General features: G+C 34.5%; 2 protein-coding genes across 2 annotated transcripts in view; one reads left to right on the forward strand and one right to left on the reverse strand.

Moving 5' to 3' along the window:
• Window positions 1–256: 256 nt before the first annotated feature.
• The window catches only part of LOC115875673 (facilitated trehalose transporter Tret1-like), a 41402-nt gene continuing 19137 nt past the window's right edge, over window positions 257–22521 (reverse strand). Inside the window, exons 4-7 of the mRNA XM_030891204.1 lie at window positions 18526–18734; window positions 8775–8904; window positions 7295–7434; window positions 257–1052 (exon numbers count right to left, since the gene is read on the reverse strand). Of these exons, the coding sequence (XP_030747064.1) occupies window positions 267–1052; window positions 7295–7434; window positions 8775–8904; window positions 18526–18734 (1265 nt within the window). The 3' untranslated portion in view covers window positions 257–266. The remainder of the gene's footprint in view (window positions 1053–7294; window positions 7435–8774; window positions 8905–18525; window positions 18735–22521) is intronic.
• On the forward strand, window positions 19487–21818 carry LOC115875643. The gene is made up of 3 exons (XM_030891155.1): window positions 19487–20758; window positions 20845–21070; window positions 21128–21818. Exons 1-3 carry the CDS (start codon window positions 20405–20407, stop codon window positions 21244–21246), a joined length of 699 nt encoding a protein of 232 aa, XP_030747015.1. The 5' UTR covers window positions 19487–20404; the 3' UTR covers window positions 21247–21818.

A 22521-nucleotide genomic window follows, 5' to 3' on the forward strand; every position in this document is an offset into this window, starting at 1 on the left:
CTGTTGACAATTAGTCTCCGTTGGATTAACGCAGCAATGTTTACAAAAAATAACTATTTAATTTTTTTTATTTTCTTACCGTGGCGAAATATCCATAGGACTTTTTTGGGGAGTTAACAAAACTTTTTATAATTTTTTTTTACAGGAAACAGCCTTATAATGTAAATATTACACAATCAAGAGCAAAAGACTAATTTGTTTTTTATCTTCTACTTAAACAATGCTTCCCATGTCCCAGTATCTATTTACAATTTAAGTTAATTAATTTAGGCTTTGTTTAGTCTTTCATTCTCACTTCCGTGAAGTTTCTTTTCCCAGTTTTTATCTCTCTTAGCCCACACAAAATTATTTTGTTGAAAATAATCTTCGATATAACTTAAACTTTTCCCCTTTGTTTCCGGTAAGACTAGATAGAGAAATAAACTGGCTAAAAGGGACGATAATCCGAATATTAAGAACACTCCGTGTATTCCAATACTGTTCTTAATAAAAGGAAATATTTTAGCTATACCAAACAGTGCAAAATTGAACAACATAAACGTGATTCCACCGGCATGACCGCGAACTTTAGCTGGGAAGAGTTCACTAAGCATCACACCAGGTAAAACGAAGAAACCCAAGGTATTCGCTGCCACGTATGTTAAAGTGAACAAGGCAGTAAGATAATGGGATTGTTCACAGTCTTGCTGGAGGATTATTCCTAGACATAATGCCGATATAGTGGACCCTATTCCGCTCATTAAAGCGATCTTTCTTCTTCCGATTAGTGCTAGAAGTAGACTGGCTATAATAGTGAAAATAAATCTAACGCATGCAGTCAAAGACGCAGCTAGAAACTGGTTTATTAGTTTTCCGTTTATGTTGCTCAAAATGTCCACAGCATAAAACACGACTAAATATGTTCCGGAAAGGATTTGCAAAATATTGAAAATGTTTATGATTAGAAGTGGCTTCATCACGTTTGGTTTTGTGAATATGCTGAAGATGCTTTCTTTGTGAATTTGTCCTTCTGATTTAGCTCGTTGTAGTAAATGTTCGATTTCATTTTTTGCCTGTAAATGAAGACAATATAATTAGAGGAGGGATTATACAGGGTGTTTCAAAAAACATGTGCCATCTCTCGTGGGGAGATTCCTCATATAAAAATAAGATTTATTTTTCATATCAGCATAGGTCCGATTTTGCTTTGTTTCGTAGCTACAGGGTTTTAAAGTCTTAATAATCTTTCGATTTATTATTATATTCTTCCAAGTACTTTTACTGATTCGAATGAAATTTTGAGGGTGAAAGTTACTATAAGTGCTACATATTTTAAACGCTAAAAAAGTGTCGATAAATTTTTCAGGGACGTGCATATGGGTTATCACTGCAATATTTTTCAATAAAAAAACATGTGCGCCACTGACTTTTTTTCTTTCGGTATCAAAATTGTCTAGGTCGTTTTATGCCAATTAAAAGTTATCTCTTGATATTTTGTCTAATTCGGCCTCCTTGATGAGATAAACGCAATTTTATTAATCACCATAAATAAAATGAAAAAATTAAAATGAAGTTAATAAAATATATATTTTACCTATATTATTATTAAATATTATTACAACTAGGTATTATTACTATTAGTCCAACCTACAGCAATTTCAAATAAAAAATAATGGTATTGAAGATAATTACAAAAAACCTAATTTTAAAATTTTTTAACACCCTGTAATTCTAAAACTATGCATTTGCATACCCATGTGTATAGGAACTTTTCAAATTCTTCGACGAGGAATCGACGAGTACTTTCGCAAGTTAATGATATTAAAATTTTTTAAAGGTTGCTATTAGACTTGGATCAAGGAAAATTAATAAAATTATGTTTATCTCATCAAGGAGGCCGAAATCGACAAAATATCAAGATACAACTTTTATTCGGCATTAAATTCCTTACATTATTTCGCTAACAAGAGAAAAAAAAAGTCAGTGGTGTACATGATTTTTTAGAAAAATATTCCAGTGATAACCCATATGCACGTCCCTGGTGAATATGTCGATATTTTTTTAGCTTTAAAATATGTTACACTTATAGTAAATTTTACCCTCAAAATTTCATTCGAAACGTTAAAAGCACTTGGAAGAGAATTATAATAAATCGAAAAAATATTAAGATTTTAACACCCTGTAGCTAAGAAACAAAGCAAAATCGGACCTATGTTGATATGAAAAATAAATCTTATTTTTACGTGAGGAATCTCCCCACGAGAGATGGCACATATTTTTTGAAACACCTTGTATATGAGCAAACATTAAAAAAATAGGAATTTAAATTAATAGTTAATTCAAATTTTCAAAAAATATATATAAATTGTGACTCTTCCTAACCGACTATGATAACTGCCCAATAAATTGGACAGTAACTACTTAATACTACTAAGTTAATCTTTCATAATAATAGGCATAGGCTAATGGGCCGTTTACACTCTCAGTTAATTTGCGCAAACTAGTCTGTTCAAACCAAACTGCACCAATATTAAATTGTCTTAAAAAACTCACCCCAATTAAATACACATACGATAAACAAATTGTGATGTTAAATCTTAACCAACAAAGTCACAGCTATCTAAAACCTTGGTAACGCTCAGTTAACAATGAAGATGAGACAGATTTTTATTGAAGCCAATTTTTTGCACAAACTAATGGTCCAGTCGAGATATGAAATGTCGCGTGTTTTTTGAGGGACCTTTTTTATTTCTGATATTTATTTTTTGCATGGATAATGATGGGGATTATGTACACTAGGGCTCACGCCATCTCACGCTATCACACGTGTGATGGGCCATTCGTCTGTCCCATATCTCATGTGTACAATTTTCCACGTCGCAACACGTGGGCTCACGTGGTGCTCATAGCGTGGCGTGGCATAAATTAAACATGAAAGTCACTTTTGATTTTTTTTTGAAATAATGTTTAAGACATACTAACCCCTTGCCTTGCATGCTGCACCCTTATGCAAAGCCATTCCGACATCTATCAAGACATGATCATGATGTCTGTCGGTGGTAACACAGGCTAAACACTTAATGACATAAATTTTGATTTTAGTCGGTTTGTGAAACATACCATCAGCTGTAAATAAAGTTAAGATCACCGTTGTTATTTTATATTGTATTATATCAACCAGTGTTATGGGATTTTGTCTACAAGTCAAAAGGTTGAGGATTTGCTTTGTTGCAGTATGATGAACTAATGTTCTTAGTTTTTAATTTGGAGCTCATGAAAAATTTATGGAGTTATTTCTTCAACTAGAACTATTATCCATGAGAATTATTTATAACGATCCGGTAAGCAAAACAGTGGGTGAGGCTAGAGTACGTAAATGGCAGCAGTTACAACAATGGTTCTGCCCCCGGCTGCTACCAGACAAAAACTCATCGAAACAGTACTGCCTCGGAGTCACTTACAAGCTTATGAATATAAGAATGCACGCCTAACAAAACGGTTATCTTCTACTGAGTTCCGATGGCAATTAGACGAAAACTAATTTCGACCTATCATGCATACCCAACCCGCATTACAAACCGGAGTCCAAGAGTTAATTCAACGCCAAAGTATACCTGACGTGGAAACGGACAAAGAAAATCAAGTCGAAGAAATAATATTTTATGATTCAGCTATCTTCTTCTCTTTTCTTCTTCTTCTCAGCCATTACTCATCCACTGCAGAATGTAGGCCTCCCTCAGTTTCTTCCACTCGTTTCGATTTTGTGCTCTCCTCATCCAGTTCTTACCGGCGACGCGACGGTTTGGATATCATCAGTCCATCTTTTAGGAGGTCGGCCGATTGGGCGTTTTGCTAGGCGTGGCCTCCAGCAAAGAAGTCTTTTTGCCCATCTTTCCTCGGACTGTCTGGCCAAGTGTCCTGCCCAAGACCATATAGAGTTAGCTATCCTCTCTACGATGTCCGTTATCCTCGTCTGTCGGCGAATGTCTTCATTTCTAATGTGGTCGCGAAGACTGATACCCATCATGGCTCTTTCCATAGCTCTTTGGCTCACTCGCAACCTGTTCACACTTCGTGCCGTCATCGTCATAGTCTCCAAACCATAGGTTCATGACAGGCAAGACGCATTTGTTGTAAACGTCTCTTTTTAGGCTATTTGGGATTTTGCTTTTGAATATAAAGTTAAGTTTACCAAAAGCTGCCCATCCGAGTTTGATCCTTCTAGAAATTTCGGTTGTTTGATTTTCCTTGCCGAGTTTTATGGCATGACCTAGATATATATACTCTTAAACGTTCTCAATCCTTTGTCCATTAACATTAACTTGCTCTTCATTTTCATTTAGGGTTTTAGTTTTAGACAAATTCATTTTTAAACCTACTTGCGCAGATATGTGGTGAAGTTGTTCGAGCATTGTTTGAAGTTCTTCCAACGATGAGGCCAGGACAACGACATCATCAGCGAAGTGCAAGTGGTTAAGCATCCCACCATCTACCTTAATACCCTTCTTGTCCCAGTTCAGCTTCTTAAATACGTCCTCCAGGGCCAGTGTAAAAAGTTTAGGGGAAATAGTATCTTCCTGTCAGACTCCTCTTTCCATTTTAATTTTATTTGTGATATTTATGTCATCCAGTTTGATAGTCATTGTAGGTAATTTGTAAATAGATGATATTATGCCCGAGTATCTGTAGTCTATTCTGGCATTTTGTAGGGCATCGAGGATGGCGTGTAGCTCTATAGAGTCGAAAGCGTTCTCATAATCCACAAAGGCGACATATATAGGGAAGTTGTATTCAGTGCTTTTCTCTAGAGAGTGCGGACTGCCTGAAGGTGATCCACAGTACTATATCCACTTCTAAACCCTGCCTGTTCCGGGGGTGGATAGAAGTCGAATTTGTTTGACAGGCGATTTGTCAGCACCTTTGTGAATATTTTGTAGAAGTGCGAGAGCAGGCTGATGGAACGATAATTGTCGAGTCTGGTGTTATCACCCTTTTTGTGAATTAGAGTGATTGTTGCGTTTTGCCATAGCTCTGGTATTCTTTGTTCCATAATGCATCTATTAAAAATTTCCGTCATCTTCTGCAGTAGAAGTTGTTGATTCAGCTATGGAAGACAGTAACTCAGATGAAGAATTAAATAAATAATAGAAAAATAATTGTGTGTTTATGAAATACTGTTCTATACTGTTATTTCTTTATTAGTTTTTTACTTGCTGCGTCTTTTTTAACATTTTTATATTTAATAATACAATGTAAAATTAGAGAAATTTGAAACTAAAAAAATTGAAAAGTGCGACACTATCCATTCCAAATCGGTTTAAATTAGGATTATATGCTCGTTATTGGAAGTACTAGAAAAGAATCCATCTGGATGGAAAGGAAATACTGCCATCGCAGGAAGTGAAATATCTGGAAATAACCCTGGATAGTAAACTTTTCTAGAACAGGCATATTAAGAACACTACCAGCAAAGCCACAAAGGCTCTCATGATATGCAGAAGACTGGCGGGAAATAGATGGAGCTGTGCCCCTAACATTTTGCGCTGGATGTATGCCATGATAGTAAGACCCATGATTACTTATGGAGCAGTTGCTTGGTATACAAAACTAGAGCAACGTACAGCAAGGCAAGACCTGTGCAAAGTACAGAGACTGGCATGTATCTGCATCACAGGTGCCATGAGAACATGTCCAACAGCAGCCAGCAGCAATGGAGGTCATTCTAGACCTAACACCACTGCACATTGTCGTCTGTAGTTATGCCAATGTGACAATGATTAGAATGGTCATTGACGGAAACAGTACTGGGAGAATTTTTAGGCCAGGGGCTTGGAACACCCTCAAAAAGAAAATTCCACTTCTCCAACTCCCAGTGTATGGCATACCAAGAATTTACAATTTTGAGAAACACCTCACTGTAGTATTGAGTAATAAAAAGGATTGGAAGGAAGAAACGCTTACCCAGCATATAAAAGAGCATACCATAACGTGGTATACTGATGCTTCCAAAACCAAAGCCGGGAGAGGGATAGGAGTATTTGGGCCGAAAATTAAATACTCCGAACCAATGGGCACCTACCCCAGTATCCTTCAGGCAGAAATTTACGCTATCGAAATATGCGTACAATTTATCGGAGGAGAAGGAACTATCGAAAACATGAAATTGCCATCCTATCCGATAGTCAAGCAGTACTAAACGCGATCAACTCAGTAACCATCAATTCGAAGTTGGCCAAAGAATGCCTAAAGAAGCTCAACAAATTGTGGTGAAAATAAAGTCCAAAGTACAAAGAAAATAAAGTCCTCCTACTCTGGGTGCCTGCTCACCAAGGGATAGAACGCAATGAAAAAGCAAATAATCTAGCTAGGAAAGGCGCGAACACTCCACTAACTGGACCAGAACTGTTCTGTTTTCCAAACGGGAACCAACTGAAGGCGAAACTGAAGAATTTGGAAGACTCCATCCGTAGCTTGGAATGGGTGTCCTTTAACGGTCTAAGACACTCGAAAAAGTTCCTCAGAACTTACGACCGAGAAAACTCAAAGGTTTTCCTTGATTTAAGTAAAAACAATCTTTGGATTATCACGGGGTTTCTACAGAACACTGTCTCCTCAACGAACATCTCAGGAGGCTGAAGCTGAGAAACAACGGCGAATGCAGATTCTATGGGGAAAATGGGGAAACACCAGAATACCTTATCACTGAGTGCGCCGATACGACGACCATTTGTGCCATGAACTTTGGTACGGCTGATGTCGAGGATGGAGAGTTGGCCTCTGTGGGGCCGTCTCAGATACTGGCCATTGTTAAAGCCCTGAGATTGTATGATGAGTTATAACTCGTTATAACTCAAGAAAGGGGAACGCACAATAGATCTGTAAAGTCGCGGTGATTAACTCGCCTCCTAAACATTCTACATTCTACATTGGAAGGACCAACAAATCCATATTTTTCGTATTTTTTAATGTTTTTTTTTCAAATTATACTAGGGGCGGATACGGCCGTACAATTCAGCACTCTTTGCCTTTAGTCCCTTGATAGCTCTATTGCACGATTTATATTGTAGGACAGATAGAAAATGAAATAGTGGCGTCAAGTTGCAGTGGCAACAGTGGCGTCAGTGACGTTGTTTGCAACATTGCACTAAAAGACGCACAATCTAACCAAGACCTAGTTGATTCGTTAGTACATTAGACAAAACTTTACACCTTTTTTAGGCGCTGTATAAAGATATTTTAAAGAAAAATAGTTAATAAAATGTTTTCATTAAAATGATATGTAACGCATATATAATAAAGATGTAAAAATGCTTACCTGTGTAATTCTTCCCCCTCTGAGCCAGGATAAGGATTTTAAAGCCTCTTCTTGTTTGTTATGTCTAATTAAAAAAACTGGACTCTCAGGTAAAAATGTGAACGCAAATATTGCCAGCAGCGGCAATATTGTACTTAAACCTGTAACAAAAGAAAATATAAATAAAAAATAAACAAAAATACCGTACATCTTTGAGGATACAGACGTTTAATAGTAATTTTATAATATGTAAATTTAGAGACTTAAGCAGAGTGTACACTGTGTTACTTTGGATGTACAACCAAAATGAATCACTCAGATTGAATTCATCCAAATTGAACATCCTTGTTTACATATTTTCATCCAGTTCGTAGCAGTTCACTGTTTCATCTTCCGCATCAGGCTGCCACCTCTCCCAGTGTTTTCTATGTCGAGGTTGGCCGCACGGGTCGGCGTCGGCTGTTTACATTTTTCACTTGCCGTTCAATCTGGATGAATCAACGGTTCGTTGAACGCTCTTTCAACAAAAGTAGGAAGACCGTCAACTTGTTTCATCGTTCAATTTTAGTGTACACTTTGGACGAAAGAGTGATGAAAGGCAATTTACACTTATCACTTTGGATGATTTATCCAAGTTGTACATCCAAAGTGACAAATGTAAATGAGCCTTAATATCACAATAGTAATCTCTTACAATCGCTGAAGTTTTAGAAGTATTACAGAATATGATATTATGATAATAAATAATATTAAAGATGTAATATGTAGTATGATAATATACGCCACTATAAATAGTGGCGAATTAAATGGTGTTGTGTTCTTGTGGCTGCTATAGTATACGACCCTAGAGATAGTGGTATATCTACGTAAATATAAAATTATTTTTTTCTTTTTTTTCTTGGCTTTAGGTCGTTGGGGTTTTAAAGGTGTTACTGGATTTCGTTTATAATTTATTTTTCATTGACAACGTTTCAACAGTCATATTTATGTCTTTTTCAAGTCTGGAACGTAGATTTCTATAGAATTAAAATTGTAAAAAATGGACAATACACACATGTTAAAACTTTCTATTGTTATTGACAACGTTTCGATGGTCATATGTCTTTTTGAAGTATTGAACGTAGAGTAACTAACTAACTAACTCCTAGAGTAGGGGACTTTATTTTCTTTGCCTAATTTGTCACTAACTAAAGTGAAATACAGTGGAATTTAACTTGATTCGCTTTAAAACTACCATTTAGGTTGGAGTTTATCTCTATTATGATAATTATCTATGACGAGACAGTAATATATAAAAGATCATAAATTAAAATTGAATATGAATTTCAAAAGCAAATATGATTATTTTTATGAAATTACTGTTATGTGCTTTACTATCATTCATTCAGCAGCTATAGTTTTGAGTAGTTGCATTAATTAATTCATTAATATTATAATTATATACAAACTTTATTATTCATACTCTTTTACGGTTGTTTATCGCTTTAACATTTCTCCTTACCTGCTACATATCTCCACGACAATAAGGAGCCCAAGGCGTAAACTAATAAAATTCCAAAAGAATAACTAGCAAATGGACCACTAGAAAGCATTCCTCGTAGCCTCGGCTCGGTCGATTCGCCTATTAGGACCTGAAATTATTTAAAATATAAGATTTATAGAAAGAGCGCTTTAACTAAAACAAACACAGACCTAGTTTAAAAGCAAGTGAAACTTTCTTTATTTTTAAAATAAATCTCTTTCTTAGTGGTAGTTAAGTTAATGTTAACATCATCAATTTCCTGTATTTGTATCGTATCGGAGAATATCGTAAACAACTCGTATAATACAAATACACTGGTTTAAATAGGGAATATACGAAAATTGTATTATAATTGTTCTAAAAGTGTTATGAAGTAATATTATTATAATTTGTGAGAATTCTAAACAAAAATATGATAAGGTAAATCTTTTTTGGATACCTTCAGAGAACACTTGCATTATAAATATAACGATCATAGTTTTATGGCACCGGTTTTACTAACTGGGATATTACTAAGGCTATCTGGATTGTGCCAATTTTTTTATAGATACATAATTCTAAAAGACGTTCATAAAAAATAAATCACTAGTTGATTAACAAGAAGCATACCATTAATATTGATCAAATTATATTTTATCCTCATAAATCTACATCAGTGGTTCTCGGCCTGTTATATAACCCTTTTAAGGTCTTGAATGCTATTCTGTACATGTTTTTCAAGGCTTGCTACCTTAGCTGCCAATTCCAAATTTGTAGAACATATACTGGAGTTCGAAATACCTTTTGGATTATTATTTCTTGTATTTCTCTTCATCATAACACTCAATTAACACACTTTTAATTAACTATTTTAACTCTGTAAATTACTATATCCATTTCGTTCAGTAGCCGGCTTTGCGCGTGCTACTCGGTCGACCCGACGACGCCGACGCCATGATGTGTCTCCTTTCGTCATCATTCTTTCGACGCCATGACGTATCTCCTTTCTTTATAATTTTTTATTTTTGATTATTCTTCGAATCGCTGCACCCAAACTTTATCATATAGAATCCTCTTGTGTTTACCACTTTCTTTATGGTTAACATCATCGATTTCCTTTATAGGTTTGGAGCATTCTCCGCCGCCATCGGAGAATATCGTAAACAACTGGTATATACAAATACACGGGTTTAAATAGCGAATATACGAAAAGTTTATTATATAATTATTCTAAAAGTGTTATGAAGTACATTTTGTGAAAATTCTAAACAAAAAAATAAAAAGGTAAAGATTTTGATATCTTCAGAGATCACTTTCATTATAAATGTAACGATCATAGTTCTATGCACCGGTTTTACTAGCTCGGATATTACTAGGGCTATCTGGATTGTAACCAAATTTTTTAAAGATACATAATTATAATTATAAAAGACATTCATAAAAAATTAAGCACTACTGGATTAGCAAGAAGTATACCATTAATATTGATCAAATTATATTTTTTCTTTATAAGTCTACATCAGTGGTTCTCGGACTGGTTATAAAACTTTTAAAATCTTGAATGATGTTCTGTACAGGTTTTCAAGGTTTGCTGCCTTAGGTGCCAATTCTAAATTTGTAGAACATGCACTGGAGTTAAAAATACATTTTGGATAATTATTTCTTGAATTTCTCTTCATCATAGCGCTCAATTAACACACTTTTAGTTAACTATATTGACTCTGTAAATTACTATATCAATTTCATCCAGGAGCCAGCTTGGCGCGTGCTACTCGGTCGACGCCATGATGTATCTCCTTTCTGTATCATTCTTTCGAGGCCATGACGTATCTCCTTTATCGTTTATCATTTTTGATTATTCTTCGAATCGCTGCACCCAAACTTTATCATATAAAATGCTTCTGTATTTACCTCTTTCTTAACGGTAGTTAATTTAATATTAACATCATAAATTTCCTGTATAGGCTTGGTGCATTCTCCGCCGGTGTTACCACCATCGGAAATAACTGGTGTATACAGATACTCGGGTTTAAATAAAATCAAATCAAATCATGTTTATTGGTGACAATAATAAATATACACACACGTCATAATATGAAAATACAAAATTTAGACAATCATTACATATTTGTCACTTAAACATAGATACATTGATTATAAAAGGTAAACTTATATAAAAAAATAAAAACTTATAAATTAAACTTTGAAATCACTCAGACATACATTATCAGATAAAAACGATTTAAAATCATAAAAGGCCTTTCTTACTACGTAATTTTTTATCACTTGTTTTGAATACGTTAGCCGGTAGAATTCTAACCTGAAGTGGTAGCTTGTTATAGAAGGCTGGCGCACAACAAATTTTTCAAGATGTACTGCGAAGGTAAGGTTAGTATCTTTAGACTCTGAAAGTAGGGTTTCGCGTCGTCACGATAACCGGCACGAGCAAAAATTCTAATAGCTCGTCTTTGCAGCGCAAAACCTCTGGATGCATGAGCGAAGTGCCCCCAAACAAGTAGACCATATGCATATACTGAATGTATGAGTGCATGGTAGGCCATCATACAGACTTCCTTATCCACCAATTTTGTCAGATTTCGTAAAACAAAAGTTCTCGAAGTCAATTTCCTAGCTATGACGTTTACGTGATCATCAAAGCACAGTTTCGAATCTAAGGTGACCCCCAGGAAATTAGCTTCACCCTGATGATCCCTGCAATCAAGTGGCCTTAAAGAAAAGATTATGTTCTTGGTCTTGTCGCGATTCAGGTTTAGGCGACTTGCCGCAAACCAGTCCCCAATGCCATTCAATTGTTCATTCTTCACGTCTACCAGGGTTGCATAATACTTAGATCTTAGAAGGAAACTAGTGTCATCAGCATATATTTCATCTCAGGGTGTTGCACTGCACATTTAACGTCTTTAATGTAAATCAGGAATAGTACAGGACCCATAATTGGAGCCCTGCGGAACACCAAACCTCATCACACGTTCCTCCGACATACGTCACCTGTCGTCTTTCTGTCAGGTAACTTTCAATTAATCGACAACCATCTGAGTCAACACCATAGTAGTGCAGTTTCCGGACAAGTATATCATGAGAGACACTATCGAAGGCTCTAAAAAGGTCGCAGAAAGTGGCTCCCACAAACTCTCTCCTCAAACCCCCGCAGAATGCCCTAGCACAATCTACCTAGTGCCATCACTGTTGATTTCTTCTTTCTAAAACCGAATTGCTCTGAGATGAATATGTTATTCGATTCAAAATAGTTACACAGTTGGTCTGTTAGTAATACTTCAAACACCTTAGACAGAACTGGTATCAAAGAGATGGGTCTATAGTTGTCTGGTACATCCATTAGCGTAACTAGAAATTTATCCTGGAGTAGGCCTGGGTTGGAATCCAGGGGGCCTAGGGCTTTTGTTTTTTAAAAATGAAAAATAATTTTAAAAAACGCATTTTTTTAATAAAACGTTTACATAAATTTCTCTATCAATACATTTCATAGACTTGGTTATCAAACGGTGTTCCCGTAGATTACTTAAATACCTACAAATTTTCTAAAAAAATAAAAATTAACACATTTTTTGAACACAACAAAATAATATTAACTAAACAAAACTACAAAACGTAATTTTTACTGCATCACAAGCAAATAAAAATTAATACGTAGCCAAGAGGGTGCCCAGCAGTACCTGGGGGGTCCGGCACCCCGGGCACTCCTGTAGTTACGCTAATGGGTACATCTCGATTTCCTTTCTTGAATATTGGAATAGTCTTACTGATTTTTAATGAGTCTGGATAAGTGGAACTTTCTATTAATTTCTTGAAGAGTCTTGTTAGGGAGCTAATTAGAACGTTCTTCGGACGGAGATTTAATGAGCACTGGCGTTAAGTTGTATATATCTCTACTATATTTGCTTTTTAATTTATCAATTGCGGATCTGACATCATTGTGGCTATACCTATGAAAAGCAAATTTAAAGTTGGGGTCTCTAAATTGGCGTTGAAGATATATATCAAAGGTGAGACTAGCCTTTGGGAGTCCTACGACAAGCTGTTCAGTAATTTCTGCAAAAAAGTTGTTAAAAGTATTAGGATCTAAATTAGTTCTCTCATTGGTATTTCTAGATTTTCTTTGGGTATTAATTACCTCCCATGCAGCCTTACCCATATTGTCGGCGTTTTTAATATAATTTGAGTTAGAATTTTTTTTGCTTCAATTATTGCATTTTTATATTGAAGCCGGTATTCTTTGAATTCTTCATGAAGAAGAGGGCAATTTGATTCCTAGCACTCTCGTCCAATAATGTCAGCTCCTCCCTCATGAGCCTAATTTCAGTGGTGAACCAGCCTGCTTTCTGACTCTTCTGATTCCCCTTTGCTCTAGGTCTTCTTTGTCGTTCGGGAAAAGACATATTGAAATATTTTACTATATGATTTAAAAGCAGGTTAGATTTCTCATTTACTGAAATATTGCGACCAAGGAACCGTCACTTTTCCAGCAGGTTATATAAATTAAAAATTCCTGCCTGAGTTATAGGGCGAAATAACATATTTTGTGAATCTAAATTGTGGCTGTCCCTAGTGGGCTCCGGTTGAAGGCTTATGTCGATCGCACAGTGATCGGAAAGTAGAGGATTAAATACTTTTACATTAAAATTAGAATTATAATTTAAAGAAAAGTTGTCATTAAAATTAACAAAGTCATTATCCAAGCAGTGATTTAATCTAGTATTAACAAAAACTGTCTGCTCAAATCCAAAGGAATTTATAACATCAATAAATTTAGTTTTATTGTAATATTCTTTTTCTAAGTGAATATTAAAATCTACCTCTAAAAACAAATCAAAGTCTCCAGAAAGAGGTCTGTATAAGGTTATTTAAATAACACCACAGTCCAAGAGATCCACACCGCACACTTCATAGTGTCTCTCCCTTGAGAATCCTTCAAAGCTATTAAGAGTCTTTACCCGAGCATCCGTACTAGTGAAGATTGCTGCACCTCCATGCCTATGCTTTTGACGACAGAAATGAGCTGCACATTGAAAACCCTGTATTCTCAGCTGCAGGATCTCTTCCGTTAAAAGACAGTGTTCTGTAAAGCAGAGTGCATTATACTTTGTGGGGCAGTTGCACAAGAAAGCCTCAATTTCCCCTGTCTTGTTACTAATTGACCATATATTTATATAGAAAATGTTAAGGCAATGTTTCTGTAGTGTTATATTCCCTTTGTCCACATTGATTTTATCTCTTTATTCCCACACCAAAGGGCCAGAACTTAAAATGATATAGATCGTCCTTCAAATGGAGGGGCGCTGTAACGACAAACGATTTATATGTGTTACGGTTACTTGGCAATTCCTTAACACTGACGTTAACACCAGTAAACCCTGGCTTGGCTTTTACGTAGTTCAGTATCATATCACCAGTTGCGTGTCTTTTAACACGGTTTATGTAGATCCACGCTCGTCTGTCAACTCCAGCAAAACCGGTGGAACAGTTCTCTTCCGAGACGGGGGCATTACCTATACGTTTTTTGTAAGTTTGTTTTCTTTTTTGGGGTTTTTGTAATTCAAAAACATCATCTTTATCCTTAAAATTAGTATAATCTCTGAAATATTCACATCATTCAACACTATCTTCTTTAGCATTAGTTGACCCTTTCCTAGAGACCACGCTGGTCATCGGATGATCCACTCCCGTATGATCTGGCACTAGCTGCTATCTGGCTATAAGTCGCTGGACTTTTCTGCTGACCTGGGCCATCGGTTCCATCTAACTTCACACTTGTTTGGATTTCTGGTAGGATCTTTGGTTACAGTGTGCCACTTGAGCAAGGCATGCGCACACTGGGTCAGAATTTGGCGGGTTTGACTGTTTGTTGTTTTTTTTTCTTGTAAACCTTTAAGTTCTTTTGAAAGATTTTTTTATCTGATCCTCCATGTCATTCAATCTACCATGTAACAAATCTTGGTTTTCCATCATTTGCATGAGAAGTTTATTCAGCCAGGGCCTCTTATCATTATTGGCATCGTTATTTTGGGCACACGTTGAGCAGATGATTAAATTATAACCCACCACTTTTGCACCCTTAACTCGCACTAAACATGCCGGGTGTAACTGTTTACCACATTCGTTACACTTTAATTGTCCTTTTAAGGACCTTTTACAGCCCGAACACACGTTATCCGAAATAATTCCGGGATCGTCGGATTGTTTATCATTATCGGACGCCATCTTGAACTCTACTGTGTTAATTAAATAGCGAATATACGAAAAATTTATTATACAATTATTCTAAAAATATTATGAAGTCTTCCAAACAAAAAAATAAAAAGGTAAATATTTTGATATCTTCAGAGATCACTGGCATTATAATTTATTATTCGAGCTAGTAAAACCTTGTAGATGAGTAATAACTCGCCTGATTCAACAACGGTAGCGATCATAGTTTTATGCACCGGCTTTTCTAGCTGGGATATTACTAGGGCTATCTGGATTATAACCAATTTTTTTTAAGAGATACATAATTATAATTATAAAAGACGTTCATAAAAAATAAAGCACCAGTTGATTAACAAGAAGTATACCATTAGTATTGATCAAATTATATTTTATCCTCATAAGTATACCGTGCTGGCAACTGTTACTTTTAGGTCGGCATTTACATGTGTGGAAGTAAATCGCATAGGGATCTTATTAAGTCGGAGTGAGAGAAATGCGACAGACCGACGCGACGCGCGACGGTGTGCTGTTGCGGCGTTGCCATACGCCTTTCCCTATCACGTAAAATCACGATCGCAAACCGCTTATTTTTAAAAGACTTTTTTTCAAGAGATAACTAGATAAAATCATTAAACATGTTTCTGAGCATCTGAAATGGCATTATAAGGATATCGTTAGGGTGTCATTTATTTATAACGAGAAAACGTCAGTAATCGCGATAATTTAAAAACTCAACTTTTTAACACATAACATGCCATAACTCAAGAACCAATTTAGATATTGAAACTTTTTTTATTTTCAAGATCGGATATTTTACAATATGTTTACATAAGATAACTTCGATAAGGTTGTTTTTTCCATTCAAAAATTGTAAACAATCCATCCATTTATTTTTTGACCATAGCAATTTTCAGCAATCGTGTAATTTTTTTATTGATAAAGATTTTCACATACTGTCTACAAAGAAAATACAGCAGAAATATTAACAAAGTTCTTGAAAAAACTACAATCTATTATTTCTAATAGATTTCGAGATATCGATTTTTGAGTTCTAATAGCGCGACCACTATCTAACACCCACTCAATTCCACTTATTTTTACCAAAAATGCAAGTTTTTCTAGCTTGCACTTAAAAGAATTCAAGCTGTAGGGAAAATTACAACGACTCGTTAATAAATAAACAAATTAAGTATCACGAGACGTAATTAAATCGTGAAGCTGAACGCATGACGTACACCTTTCCCTAGAACTTTAAGTATTGACAGAGGTATTGATTGGGTCGACCGGTCAACTGCGACAAATCTGCTATATCCCCTTCCATGTCTCTTAGCGATGTGCACAGTTTCTCGGTTTATTTCATACGTTTGGCAACGTGTTTACTGTCCTCTCTTTGTTCAGTATATTATAAACGCATTGTACTCTTCTTACATACGGAAATCTCGACCCAAGACTAACCTTTGCCAGCCCTTAGTATATGTATGCCAATAGATTTCTTTGCTTATATAATGGGCACTTTGTGTACTCACTTTATTCGTCGAACTGCCTTAATCCATTCTTGTTTTTGATCAAATGGGTGTTATAAAGCTGGGAAGCTGTATAATTGTTATTCTTGGAACGTTGTATTGAGTGTTATTGCACCCAATAACCGCACAATAGTGTCCTCCTATTCTTGTTGCTTTTTTTGCGGCAATTTCTTGATCATTCGACATTGTCACAACTCAATGTATCGCTCAGTTCGGGTTCTCTTTCACTTAATTTTAACTACCCGAAACAGCGTTGCACTAACGCTATAGCTATGAGCGTAAAGCCAAATCCTTCCTCTATAGGTGTTATTTTCACCTCAACACCTCTTTCTCTATTTACGGTGGTTATTCTTCCCTCATATTCAACATACTTTTGATATTTCACCAGCACTTGATAATTCCTGGCCACCATATACATTGTAAACTTATTTCGATGTGTACGAGTATTTTTATTATTTTTATTATATCATTCTTAATATGTTAAAATGATAATTTTTTTAGACAATTAGAAATAAATAAAAACTTAACCTTCTAAATATAATTATTAATAACTTTTAAATATAATTATTATTGTTTGGATTACTTATTTTGTCTACACTCGATACCATATTATTATATGAGCTACTTAGATGGCTCATGCTTGCTTACGGTCCTATCTACAGTGCCCAACTTCGAGAGTCTTACATAAGTGCAAATATTTTCAGAGTTTGTAGATCTTGATAAAAGAAATATTTATTCTCTTTACCGTCTGAAATCAATAAGTCTAAAATAGCCGAGATATTTTACTTTCAAAAATTTTAAAAATGTTTTTTGCTTAAATTTTGAGAACCACTGTTTTTTTCTGTATTTTTGTTTGTCTAAATTTATTCTACTATCTATGCTGCCATATCACCAAGATATTGTTTTTTATATATATACAGGGTGATTCCTGTAAGTCGGTCATGCTTTCGAGGAATGATGGGGGACGTCGAAATATTAATTTTGATATAGCACATTATGGGTCGGAAATGCCTCTTACGTAAAATACAGGGTGTTAAAGTTTTTGAAAAATTAAAGATATTCTTTAATAGTTTTTTAACAGTTAAGGGTATCGTTATAAAATTTTATTATCGGTATCTACCTAACAGGGACACTTTAAATGTAAAAAGAAGAGGTTTTAGTTTGAACCAGTGGCGTAGCTGTGATACGCATGGGGTAATTTTTTCAAAAAAAATAGTACGCCACTGATAAAAATAAAAATTTCGGAGTTTTTTTATTTACTCTGTTAATTTCCAAGAAAAAATGTCTCTTGCAACTTTCTTCTATCTAACACCATTTTGTCACAATTTAAAAATAAATATTTTTTTAATGAGAGCCTTAAATATGCGAATTATTATAACCAGCTTAAAACTACGAATTTTATTATTAACAACAAAAAATTCTAGTTTAAATTTATAATTTTTTAAAAATTTATTTAGTGCTAATAGTAAAAAGTACTAAAGTTACCCAAGATGAAGTGAGCTAACGATGCACATGAACTTCTGCCCTCTAGTTATAATAATTCGCTGTATTTAAGATTCTCATTAAAAAATTTATTTATTTTTAAATTGTGACAAAATGGTGTTAGATAGGAGAAAGTTACAAGAGACATTTTTTCTTGGAAATAAACCGAGTAAATAAAAAACTCCGAATTTTTTTTATCAGTGGGGGGTTTTAGTTTTTAGTTTTGAAAAACGTATTTCTGTGGCCTAAAAATATTTTCACTTCATTAAGACTCACCATGTATATATTTCCTTAATTGGTTTATTATTAATAGAAAACAATATTGAGTCGCACCCATGATTATTATTATTTGATATTATACAGGAGAAATACAATTTTGACATAAAACCACAAAAACCGAACATTTCAAGATACTTTTTAAAATGTTCATATATCGATGTTTTCTCCTCAGTAATACCAACACTACTATATAAATCCATCGCCTCATATGTTAGTTTTGGATATTTTAAATTACTTACTTGGCCAGCTGCAGCACTTAAACCTGCAGATAATCCAGCTATGACTCTACCTAGAAGCAGTACGGCGTGGTTTTCTGAAAGAGTTATTAAAATCCAGCCTAGAATGAGTGGTACGGATGCCAGTTGTAGAACGAATTTTCTGCCTATTCTATCCATTAGAACACCGCTAAGCAACGATCCAAATGGGGTGGCTGCTGAATGTAAACTTGCTGAAAAAAATTCAATGATTTATTTTTTCTTGAAACTCATGATTCAAATAACAGGATTGTTCACTATATACGACACGGAGTATTGTAGCTAAACGATTAGATTTTTAAAAATTGTAAGTTCTGAGTTCGTTGAAGGTTTATCATATCTGAAAATCTTTTTTGAAATATTTTCAATTTTGTGAAATTGCAGTAAAAAAATTAAGGCTTTATTTTTCCAAGGGTATCAAAGTTTTTAATACTAAATATTTAATGAAGTTTATTAATTGATCAGATATTGTGTTGCAATAATAAAAATATTATTATCTTATACAGGATGTCTAAAAATCAATTCTCAATTACTATTAAAAATTAATTCTAAATTACTTAAATTACTAGATTAACACGCCAATAACTTGAGAACACCCTGTATATATTTTTTTAAATCTCATGCAAAATTTAATTATCTATCGAAGTCTGTCACAACTTTTTTAACTAATTCTTCAGGTTTCCGCAGAAAATGCATATTTTTATAATAATTCATACCTTCTTTAAAAATTTTAATATTTATCTATATACCCATGATATTTTGACACAACCTATTTTGTCTACGCTTATCGGAGATATCTATAAAAGTGTTCTTGAGGTTTTTTTATTAGTTATTGTTATAGTTTCTGTTATTTTATTATTGTTTTCTGTTATTTCGTTTCGATTATTTTATTTGTTAGTATTTCTGTATTATTATTTAAAATTAAATTGTATTCAAAAGAGGAGCTGATTGACATGATTTTTATACTTGGAGAATATCAACAAAACTGCCTACTAGCGTCAAGAGTTTACGCTGAACGATTTCCCAACAAAAACCATCCAAATAAAAATGTTTTTGTAAATTTGTAGGATCAGTTTAAGCAAACTGGAAGTCTTGAGTATAACGAAGCTATCAGAATTCGACATGCTACAAATGATGAAAATGAATTTGGCGTGATTGCGTCTATAAATTGAAAGTCCTCATATACAAAATGAAATAGCTCAAAATTTTAACATTAGCCGAGCCAGTGCATCAATAAAACATGTTCATGATGATTACAAAATAATCACCAATATCACCAAGGACTTTCCCAAATTGATTTTCAAAAAAGAATAGAATTTTGTACGTGGGTGTTGGATAGTGTGGCAGAAAATCAACACTTTATTACTTTTGTTTTGCTTACTCACGAGTGCACATTCCATAATAATGGACATGTTAACAGGCATAATTATCATTATTATATTCTGATACTAATCTGCATTTTTATCAGATACTTAATAATCAACATAGATGGTTTATTAATATTTGGGCGGGAATAATAGGACCTTATTTAGTCGGACTTTATTTTTTACATGAATATTTAAATTGTGTATCTTGTGACGCACTTTACGGCTTTTTAATGCTTTGGTTAAAATGCCGTCGAACGGTCGCGTACTAAAATGCCGTTAATCAATGCCGTTTTCCGTTGCCCTTTTGGTATGTTTTTTTCGTTGCGTTTGCCCTATTATTGTAGCAACAATTTGTGCTAAGTGCTATAAATTGATTTTAATTAAGGTGTACATCTGGATATTATCGGTTCAGGATGGAGAGAGTGTTTCAGTTAGTTTTCTGATTGTTAATTTATCTATAAACATTTTTAGGTTAGTTAGGTACCTAATTATTTTTCATGACTGAAATTATCATGCTGAAAATTGGGGATAGGTTCAGCTCATTCGCTGACGCAAAGAAAGCGATTGAGGAACTTGGTGAAAATACGTACACAACATTTTGGAAACGAGATGCCCGTACGTTTGCAAGCAGTAAAATTGTGAGACCAATAGAAAGCTCTTTGATTTATTATCAACCTCTATATGCATGTAATCACGGTGGAAAGAAGTTTAAGGGCAGTGGGAAAAAAATTCGACAGTCTTGGACATTTAAAGAAGATTGCCCAGTACATGTAAGATTCAAAGCATCGTCTGATGGAAAAGCACTCGAGGTAACATCGGTTCAAATGAAGCACAATCATGTCACTTCGAAGGTAAGTTTACAGATTAGTTGACATATAGTATGCTTTTAGAATTCTTGCTTGAACAGTATTTTATTCATAAAAGATATATTTTCTAGGTTCTACATGCACATAACCCTAGCCAAAGAAAACTTTCCAGTAACATGAAGGAAAGGGTCAAGGATTATTTGAATATGAAGGCCAATAGAAAAATGATACAGCAAAAAGTTCAAGAAAGTACTGGTAAAATTGTTACTTTACAAGATTTAACAAATATGAAGATATCCGATCAACTAAGAAATAAAAACTTAGATGGCTGCTTAAATATACTTAAAGCTAAATATGGTAAACTAAAATATTCTATTATCGTCTTATTAGTCCCAATAACTACTCTGTTTTCAGGTACCAAAGGAGACGAAGACAATAATTTCAGAGGACTTTTCATTCAAAGTCCAACTATGAAAAGTACAATGAAGGCTTTTCCAGAATTTCTTGCAGTAGATGCTACATATAAATTATGATGATGCAGTTGTATTTGAAAGTAAAAATCAGTTTTCTGTGGAACACTCTGAGGTTTGTGACGAGACGGACCTTCAAGACAGAAACAATATGAGTGAAGCGCTCATATTAGATAATAGAAATACATCAACTCTTGGTCAGTCACCTGTGGAAGCACCTGAGTTTTGTAACGAGCTGGTTATAGAGGAGGAAATGACACGAGATGAAGCGCATCAACTTTCCTATATTAGTGATTCAGTTTTAAATGACGTCAACAACCAGTCCCATCAGATAGTTGAAGTCAATGATTTCGCTTTGACAACAATTAAGATGCCTGTTTCAATAAAAAACGAGGACGTCCAAAAGGACAGGACTTAACAGTCATAGGACTACCAAAGAAAAAGAAAAGATGTACTGTAGCATTTGCTAAACAATCCCATCATGAAAAACAAAATGTAATCCTGAATTGCTTCGTTAAGGATCGTAACATCGTTAGAGACATCACAAATGGGAAATTTCTTGAAACTGTAGACCTTAAAATGCTCCCCGAAGAAATATCACATGCCGTTCTTGATGAGGCTGTTGATATCCACATGATAAGGTAAGTCTAGCGATACCTAATAATTACCAAATTAATAACTAATAATGTAAATTACGATTTTTAGAAGTTTTTGCACCGAGAAAGCCTTTGAAAAATAACCAATCTAGTTGAAAAAACGACTTCAACAAAGTTGGTTTTGTTTTGTGTGCAGTGAAGACACGCAGAAAAATCATATGTCACTTTGTTGCAGTAGATGCCTTCTATGGAGACATATCCGTTGTGCAGGATTGACTAAGCGACCTAAATCAAAACTGTGGTTTTGCAGAGAATGCTATCTGTAGCATTATTATTTTTAAGTTGACGTAGTATTATTTTTAAGTTGTCAGTTTATAATTTGCAATAAAAACCTGAAAACCAATGCCATATATTACATTTTATCGCAAATACATTTTCAAACCTACAACGGCAACATATACGTCTACCTACATATACACCCTTCCAAGTTAATTTTATTCAGAATAAGCCTTGACGGATTTTGGACAACATTACATTACAAATTATTAAGTATTAATCAGTAGCCTACTCTGCATTAACGATTAACGTCATTTTAGTACGCGACCGTTCGACGGCATTTTAACCAAAGCATTAAACAGCCGTCAAGTGCGTCACATCAACGACGTCATACCTATTAATGGCATTTCAGTAGGCAACTGTTTAACGGCAGTTTAAGTACAGCCAAAAAGATATCAAAAAAATA

This window comes from Sitophilus oryzae, unplaced genomic scaffold (assembly GCF_002938485.1).
Source record: "Sitophilus oryzae breed Bouriz unplaced genomic scaffold, Soryzae_2.0 scaffold_1393_pilon_pilon, whole genome shotgun sequence".
Classification (NCBI taxonomy): Eukaryota; Metazoa; Arthropoda; class Insecta; order Coleoptera; family Curculionidae; genus Sitophilus; species Sitophilus oryzae.